This window comes from Cryptosporidium ubiquitum, assembly GCF_001865345.1.
Source record: "Cryptosporidium ubiquitum isolate 39726 chromosome Unknown contig_16, whole genome shotgun sequence".
NCBI classification, from domain to species: domain Eukaryota; phylum Apicomplexa; class Conoidasida; order Eucoccidiorida; family Cryptosporidiidae; genus Cryptosporidium; species Cryptosporidium ubiquitum.
Window position 1 is genome coordinate 404,884 of NW_021639815.1, and position 9,276 is coordinate 414,159.

At 29.9% G+C, this 9,276-nt stretch overlaps 4 protein-coding genes across 4 annotated transcripts; 3 read left to right on the forward strand and 1 right to left on the reverse strand.

Moving 5' to 3' along the window:
• Positions 1-428: 428 nt before the first annotated feature.
• On the forward strand, positions 429-1,433 carry cubi_01211 (cyclin; the record flags this gene model as incomplete). Its single annotated transcript, XM_029018223.1, has 1 exon — positions 429-1,433. The coding sequence occupies one exon, from the start codon at positions 429-431 to the stop codon at positions 1,431-1,433; it is 1,005 nt and encodes a 334-aa protein (XP_028875560.1).
• A 288-nt stretch (positions 1,434-1,721) lies between these two features.
• On the forward strand, positions 1,722-5,567 carry cubi_01212 (histone transcription regulator-like WD40 repeat-containing protein; the record flags this gene model as incomplete). Its single annotated transcript, XM_029018224.1, has 1 exon — positions 1,722-5,567. The coding sequence occupies one exon, from the start codon at positions 1,722-1,724 to the stop codon at positions 5,565-5,567; it is 3,846 nt and encodes a 1,281-aa protein (XP_028875561.1).
• A 428-nt stretch (positions 5,568-5,995) lies between these two features.
• On the forward strand, positions 5,996-7,438 carry cubi_01213 (sugar transporter; the record flags this gene model as incomplete). The annotated part of the gene is made up of 1 exon (XM_029018225.1): positions 5,996-7,438. The coding sequence occupies one exon, from the start codon at positions 5,996-5,998 to the stop codon at positions 7,436-7,438; it is 1,443 nt and encodes a 480-aa protein (XP_028875562.1).
• A 532-nt stretch (positions 7,439-7,970) lies between these two features.
• On the reverse strand, positions 7,971-8,963 carry cubi_01214 (UAS ubiquitin protein; the record flags this gene model as incomplete). The annotated part of the gene is made up of 1 exon (XM_029018226.1): positions 7,971-8,963. The coding sequence occupies one exon, from the start codon at positions 8,961-8,963 to the stop codon at positions 7,971-7,973; it is 993 nt and encodes a 330-aa protein (XP_028875563.1).
• Between the last annotated feature and the right edge of the window lie 313 nt (positions 8,964-9,276).

Sequence of the window (9,276 nt, forward strand, 5' to 3'; positions counted from 1 at the left end):
TTATTTTTAATTTTGTACTTTTTTATTTTTCTGATTTAAAATGTTTACTAATACTAAAATTATTATTTCTTTTGCATGTGGACAAACTTAATGTCAAAATTGTCATACCGATAAAGTAGTTTAATACTAATACCGTGCATAATTCAGGCGGCACAAACGAATTTTTCAGAAAATAATAATTTATTTACATATTTACATGTCATAAATTAAAGAATAAGTGGAAGGTTTCATTGAGGAGTGAATGGTGGAATTTTTAGAGAGAATTAGTTTGAAATTCGGAGTTGGATACTATTTTTTGTTCAATTTGGAAAAAAAAGGTTTATAATAGTAGAATTTTGTAAAGGAATATAACAAAAAATTAATTAAGCAAAAATTAACAGTAAAAAATTTTTTTAAAAAAGCGAAAGAAATAATATTAACTATATAATATGGTTAAAGTGAATAAAAAGAAGGTAATAAACAAAAATGGAACATTCAAAAACGGAACGCTTAACAATAAATTGAATAAAGTAGATAATAAAAAATTGGATTTGGCCTACGGGTTTGAAGCAAAAAGTTCAACCAAAGTTCAGGAAGAAAAAAATGATTACAACAAAAAGTTGATTGAGAATGGAATGAATAATATATGTAGAGTAATAGTTCTAGATTGGCTTATAGGGGTACATAGAAAGTTTCAATTCAGACCAGCAACCATTCACATTGGAATAACCCTATTTGATAGATTTATCAGACTTAATGACAAAAATGGGTTAATAAACTGCGATAATCTCCAATTGGTTGGTGCAACATGTCTTCACATTGCATCAAAATATGAAGATATGAATCCCGCAGTTCTATTAGACTACTGTATAATGAGCAACTCAGAATTCAATCCTAAAGATATGATAAACATGGAAGTTGAAATACTAAATACCTTACAATTCAAAATAGCAGACAAAGCCACGCTTATTGATTATTTGGACTCATTCTTTGATTCTGGAGTTTTGAAAGGGGTAAATAAGAATAGATTGCCAAAATATTTCTATTCGAGTGCCTTATATATATCAGAACTGTCATTACTCCACCAAGCAATGGTACTTTATCCTCCAAGAGTACTTTCTACATCTATATTACTGCTTCTCTGTCTATTATTTGAAAAGGATGAGTCCGAAAAAAGTAATTTATCAATATTAAAAGACTTAAAATATTCATTAAAAAGGTTTTCGAAAATTAATAGTATCACCAAGGAAATTAGAATGTGCATAAAAAGCTTAATAGGAATAATTAAAGAACAATTTTTTTTGGAAATAAAAATCAAAGAAGGGCTTGAAAATTCAATTTTAAAAGATAATCCAGAAGAAGGAATACCCTTTATATACTTAAAGGATTTGACAAATAAGTGGAGAAATGCGTATACAAACTTATACAAAAAGATTACGAGCTTAAGAACCTGAATATAATTAAAAATGAATAAACGAGGTAAAAAAAAAAGTTAATATAAAAAAATACAGTAAATGATTTTGGTAATAGGAATTATAAATAAGTAAAATATTTCTTAATTAACAATTCATTTGCTTTAACTGGTAACCATAATGAAGCCATAATCAAGAAAATTGGCGGAAATTGTGTATTATTAATTAAGCAAGCAAAATTTGTAAAATATAATTAAATTTAAATAATACTGATGAAGAATCAACTCCTAATTAACAGAAATCTTTAAAGTTTTGATTTTGAGTGGATAGATGAAAGTAGAAAAGATTAAAGAAATAAAAGCACCCGGAGATGGAATACTTTCGGTATCTTTCCAACCTCATCCAATCGGTGAAAAATGGGATAAAGAGAGAGTTGCTATTTGTGGTGAGAAGGGGGTTCACATTTGGTTATTTGAATATAATGGAAAACACAAAAAATTAGCATTTATTGAAAGTTCAACATCTGCTTTAATTAAGATGTGTAGATGGAGTCAAGATGGAAAGTATCTTGCAATTGTGGATATGGAACAAATCGCAATTTATTATAAAGGATCTGGGTGTTGCTCAGGAACTCCCAGGAATTTGAATGTGGGCGGATTTGAAACTGAGGGAGAAGATAAAGAATTAAATGAATTATTTGAGAACTGGACAGTATATGTAACATTTTCAAGTAGTGATGTGAATGAGTGTGCAGATATCTGTTGGCTTAAAGGGTCAAGGGTATTAGTGAATGGAACTATTTCTGGACACTTAATTGTTTATAATATGGAAGAAAGATGCCAATCATCTAATCTATTCATTAGAGATATTGTTGAAACGGGAATGCGTAACAGAAATATGCCTATTTTACATACTGAAATTGGGCATGTAAGTGGACTTTGTTCAGACGCTAGAGGGTTCTTTTTGGCATCCCAAATGAGTAGTCGCAGATTGCTTATTTTTAATGTTGAGTATAATAAAGAAAATGGAAAGGAAACTTTAACAAAACGGAACTGTATTACATTATCTTTTTTAATAGAAGAAGAAAGATTAATCATTAACTCCCCTTGTATATTAACATTTATTAGAAGGCCAGTTTTCGATCCATTAACGTGTTTGATTGGTTGCCCATATGGAGAAGTTGGTACATCATATTTTTCTTGTTTGTTTCCATTTAGAGATATATCAGATACCAAACCATTTGGATGGGAAGAACTTTGTAAGCTTTTGAATTATGAATTGGAAGGAGGGGAGAGTATTAAATCTGATATTTGGAATTTACATAACGAAGGAAAAACAAGTATTAAAGGTAAATTGGAACTTCCAGAAGCCTATAGATTAAGAGGTCATCAAAGAAGGGTAAGAATATTCCAATTTTCGTCAACAGTTATTAAAGAAAAGGATGAGATATTTTCCCTATGCGCTCAAAGTTCTCAGGACGGTTCTTTAAGCTTTTGGAAGGTTATTTATGACTTGAAATCTAAATCGAAGATTAAGTCAATAGAATGTTTTTTGGTTTTGACTAACTTTATGGACGAGCAAGCCAGTGTTACGGATATTTCATTTAATAATTTTAATAACTCAGTATTAATAGGATCTGATGATAACAAATTAACGTTAATATCTTTTGAATTTGAAGAGTTTTCACTTGCTAAAACTTCTTCAAAAGATTCTTCAGAGTTTTACTATTCAAACTGGAACTATTGGAACTTTGAATTTATACCTGAAAAACCTAGTTTACAAAGTATGGAGATAAAATCATCAGGAGAACCTAATTTATTCTCAAAGCATCTTTCTTTACCTGTAATCACAGCAAATGAAATTAGAGAACATCAAGAACGAACACAAGAAGCTGTTATTGGTAGTAAAGGAACAAAGATCAGGAGAATACAACCATTGAACCTTACAGAGATGTACGTCAATAAATCTGATGGGAAAAATGAAATTAATGATAATGCAGTTTCAAGTAATATTTCTATTACACAAGAAGATCAAATAATTGGTAAAAATATTAATCAAAATCAAGGTACTAGTAAGAAATTCAAGAAAAATCAGGAAATTAAAGAAAATAATACAAATGAAATTAAAGTAGCTTCCAACGATCAAAACAGAGACATTGATGGTCAATTTGAAAAGAATTCTGAAAATCAGAATATAATTCATTCTTCTATCAAAGAAAATAACACTCAAATGAATTTTCATCTTCCTGAACACCAAAATAATCAATTTATTAAAGAATGGAGAGATAGCGTAATCATTCCACCAAGATTGGCTATTGAAACAAATATTATAATGAATCAAAAAAACTATAAAATGGCAGTTTTTGCTGATAATAGACAAATTATTGAAAATATTAATAGAAATAGATATTCTTCGACTGAAATCATTTGTATGAGACAAGAAACCTTGCAAGAAAATGAAATTTCAAATGTTTCAAAAGAAATGTTATGGTACAAACCCATAAGTAACAATAATGTAGTAACTCACATGATTCGCATTAAAGACATTTTATTGGTAATATATTCTGATATTTTAGAAAGAAAAGATATTATTGCAAGCTCTAATTTGGAATTTTTAAATTTTAACACAGGGTCTACTTTAATTGGGGTTATATCTTTACCTTTTGTATTAAAAGTTGTATTAAGTGAGTCCTTGGATATGATCTTACTCGTTACAATCAATGGTAAGATCAAAATTTTTCAAATTCATGGTTCTTTAAATGATTATGAATCTTCTCCATCTTTTTTGCCAAATACTTCTACTTGTTTTTCTTCAGGATTTAGTATTAATTGGGTTTTAGATGCAGATTGGTCATTTCTGAGCAGTCACAAGCTCTCCAGAGTAGATTTCTATTCAAGTCACAAGGTTAATCAGCTTAAAGAAAAAACTGACGATCCCATTATAATACTTTACTTTGACGATGGAAAGACATTTTCTTACTCGTTCAACATCTCAAGTTTTGTCAGAATTGATGATTTAGAGCATTGTAGATCAGACTTCTGGTCAATGGTTTTCCCAAAAACTTATATGCAAATCTTACAAAAAAGTCATCATCACTTTCAAAAAGCTAAATTGTTAGAGTTAGTCTCTGAGGCTGTTTCAGCTGAACATCCAAAATCAGAGATTGAAATTAGTAGTGTCTGTTTAGACCCAAGAGGATGGTTTGATACCGATTCAAAGTTTCAGGTCCAGGAATGTTTTTTTTTAAGGGAAATCCAACAAAATTCTCGTCAAATATTACTTAATCATCAACACTCTCAAAAAGTTAACCATTTAATCCAACAGAAAATGCAATCTATTTTTGAGAATATTTTGAGTACTTCTTTGTTTGATGATTATAATGAAGAAGATGAACCAGAAAATTCCTATCAGGATAAAATGGATGATTCCAGTCACTTTCAGAAACCACAATTCGAAGTAGAAACTAAAGCTACACAGGATAATTCTCACATAATTAAAAGTTCATCTAAGGACCATAACTTTGACGAAAAAAGTAAGGCTAAAGTAATTAACGAGGATTTGAATGGAAATGTTCCTCATACAAAGATGCATATTGAACACCAACTAGTATCTAGCATTATAGTCAAGTCAAGAAGTGAGTTTAAGTATTGGTTTAAAATATATATCAAATTTTTACTAGATTCTTTTGATCAAGAATGTATTAAAGAAGTCACCAATAGAGCGTTGTCTCTAGTAAAAGAAAGCATTTTAACTAACAAGAATCAGAATCAATTACAGGGACAAAATCACGGTCAAAACCAGTCTAATAGAGGACTTGTCGCCCCCACTTGGTTTAATCTAACAATGTTGGAATCTATAGATGTTGATCCTGCACGGATTCTTATTGACGACATTATTTCCGGAATAAATGATTTCATAAGCCTTTTGAAGAACTCCAAAGGTACTTTACAGAGAGTGTTTTCAAGAGGGGTTAAATCTCAAGTAAGCATTGAGCAATTTCTATGTGAGCTGGAAAACATCAAGGAAAAAATAGCAAGTCAAGTAAAATCTATACAAGAGGAATTCGAGACATACAAGAACATTATGTTGAATAATTCTCAATGTTTAAATTCTTCTCAGAATTCAGACATCAATTATTCGTCACGTCTTGGCTTTTTGAACTCTATATTTTCTTGAAAGAGAGTTAAATTAGTAGTCACCGTAAATAAATAAATATATATGTATCTATATTTATTTATTTATTTCTTTATTTCTCCATATATTTACCTATTTATATATTTATAATTAATAATTAATTATTTTATATTGGCAAAACTGTCATACTAGACAGCGGGAAATGTTTGTATTTTACTGAATATGTATATTAAAAAGTAGAAATAATCCCAGATTCTTCATCGTATCTCGGAAGATAATAATATTGGGAAAACTTAATATTTATTATCTTTAGATAAGAAAAACTTTGATATTCTGGTATTATAACGGTGCATTTCGAGTCTCCTTAACTAAAAGTGACCATTTGTATATAGAAAATACCTTCTATACTAATAAAGAGTCAAGTAATAAATTAAATATATTAATTATTTAAATATTTACGAACATTAACAATGGCCAATTATAGCTTAAAGCGCTGTTTGATAGCCTTGAGCATTTCTTTATTATTTGGAATTAATTTGTCAATACTGAACTTTACAGGTCCATATGTTCTTTTAGATTATGAATTATGTGGGACAGAAGGTTCTCTCTTAGAGAGGTCAAGTTGTGAAAATGGATCATATGCAATGTATAAGATGACTCTAGCATTCTTTACAGCATCTTTACTAAGTTGTTTTGCAGTTAAATATGTCGTAGGAAGAAGCAGAAGTTTTGCACTTAAAGTGGCTTTAGTTCCTTTTGCTATTGGTGGCATTCTATCCAGCTTTGCTCCAAACTTCACAGTATTTTGTATTGGGAGATTTATAAGTGGAGCTTCTTTAGGGCTCTCAGCTGCATCAGTTACATATATCTCAGAAATTTCACCCAAACACAAAAGAGGTTTATATACAACTCTTTTTGGTCTATTTATACCAGGGGGTCAAACTTTATCATATATTTTTGGTGTATTCTTACCGATTATCAGATACCTGGATGAATATGATCTTGAATTTTATATTCTTTATTGCAGATTATTATTCTTTATTCCCACAATAATTTCTTTGATTATGATTATTGCAATAAACTTTTATTGTAAGGAAGAAACTCCCTGTTTTCTATTATCTAAAGGGAGATTTGCTGAAGCTGAAGAGCTACTTCACAAGATTTATGAAGATCCTTCTGTAGTATCAGGTGAAATGGAATCTCTATTATCAAGTAATAAGAAAAGTATTGAGGAGGACAAAATGAGCCAAAATGTATCATATTCAATGTTATTTAGTAGGAAGTACATACTACCAACATTCATTACTCTTGTTATTACTGTTGGAGTAAGTGGAAGTGGAATTGGAATTTTTGCTCAGAAAATGAATTCATTGATTGAGTCAGCTTCTGGTCTTCCCCAGGAAAAAGTTATTTACATAGTCATTTTTACATCAATATTTGAGACAATATCTTGTTTCTTTGGAGGGCATTTGATTGAGAAGTTTGGAAGGAGGAACGTTGCTATTATTGGTTCAGCAACCAATTCATTTTCTTTACTACTTCTTGGTCTTTTTACCATTTTCAAAAACTACATCTCCAGTATAATCATTCCAGTTGTTTCAATTATCGTTTTCACTACTTTCCTTGCATCTTTCCAGCTTGCTCTTTCACCAGTATTATGGGCATATGTACCAGAAGCTCTACCAACAGAAATTCGCTCTACAGGAATGGGTTTATCATCTATTTTGAATTGGCTCGTTAGTTTAATTTATATACCACTTTCTTACATTATTTCGGATTTGAGTGTCTACGCCCTCTCATCCATTTGTTGTGGTTTACTTTCTATAATTTGTTTCTTTTTTATGAAAGAAACAAAGGGATGTTCGGTATCTCCGTATGAGAATATTTCTGTTACTAAGAATCCAGATATCTAAAATGGTTCTAATAAGAGTTCATTCTTAATTTGGCCTTTCTCTGTAAGGAAGAAAATATTAAGTGGAGAAGACGTGAAGAATGTTATTAAAGTTAATAATCAATTGGTTCTAAATATCGAGAGAAAGTTTGTTGATATTTCGAGGAAGTGTGTACTTAATCATTTGAATTCATATTGAGAAGTGGAAGAACTTTCTAATCCGATTAATACAGAAATATCGTTTTTATCGGAAGGAATTGTGGTGTGGTATTCTCCTGATTGTGTTTTTTCTTTTTAAAATTGGAGTGATAACAATGTGTCATTAAGGAGAAACTCTTAATATGACATGTGATGTATTTTTATATTCGGTTTTAAATTAGTTCTTTTCTACACACTACCTTGTGTTTGCTTATTATTTGAATTAGAAATGCTATTACTGCTATTACTATTGCTAGAATTATTATCAAGACTAGTTATTAGTGTTTATTTCTTAAATATTTAATTAAGATTGTTTGCAGTGGTTTTTTTTTTTTTTTAATTTCTCTCTTTTTTGATCATTTTTTCTCAGAATTCCTCCTTCTCATCCTTTCCATGTGTAGCATTGCCAATTCAGAATTGATTTTTGGGACTTCTACTTGAGTGTTTGGCTGTGGCTGAACTTGATTCTGAGTTGGAACTATGCCTGGGGTTGTCTGAACTGTGTTTATATTAGTATTAGTAGAAAAAGAATCTGAGCTTTGTTCTGAAATATTTGTAACAGTGGAACTACCTACTTCATGAGCAATAGTATTAGAGGTGGTTGAAATCCTATTAAAAGCTCTAAGTGTATTTTCTGACTCTAAAAATTCAATAATCTCAGAAGAAGCTGAAATGGAATCAGAAAAAGATTTAGCAACATCCCAAACTTTGAGTTGCCTACCTGTTCTTGGGTCAATAACGGAAACATGAGGAAGTTTTGCTACGTTATATAAATTCAACCATTCGCTTCCTTCAGGAGTACTGCAACTTCTCTGCCAAAAAATGAAATGCTCTTGAATAAATTCTATTATTAAGGAATCATTCCATATATCCCTGTTCAAAATCATAGAAGAGAATTCATTGGGACTTTGGATATTAACCAAAATCAACTTTTTTTGAGACTTAGCCTTTTCTTTTGCTATTTCAAAAGGTTCAGAAAACATAATAATTTCAGGTGGAGAAAACATTTGAGAAGAAAAATCATCTACTGGAGGAATTATATCTTCAGTTCCTACCATTCTTTGATTCTGCAAAAATTGAGAAGAATTTAAGATATTATGATCATCTGGAATGAGCTGGTCATTAAAAGATGGGATAGGTGTTCTAACATCTTCTTCATCATGAAATAAATTGTTTCCTGGATGGCTAGTGTTTCTGTTACTTGTAGATTCATTACCTAAGTTAGAAAAATATTCATTAATAGCACTATTCATGTCTCCAGGATACATTTCTAAATACCTCTTTGCAATTTCAAAGTCAGTGCACCCAGAAATGTTAATAAAATTTTCAATTTCCTCGTTTGAAACCATGTTTTATATGTCCAGTAGTGTTAAGTTATGAATAGATTGACCCAAATTAAGAAATCTGTCGGAAATCAATTGTGTGTTGTTGCTTTTTGGTTTTATAAATATTTTAATTTCATAACTTATTCGTTTTTTTTTTTTTACACCCCTAATTTTAAGGCAAAATGAGAATTATCAGGTTGAAAACTTCTAAGGCCGGAAAAATAAAAAATTAAATAAATTTGAAGCTAAATAGAGAAAAGAACAAATTGTGCATAATAATAGTTACTAATCCTTTTTCAATATAATATAATAAACAAAATTATGTATTAAATATCTA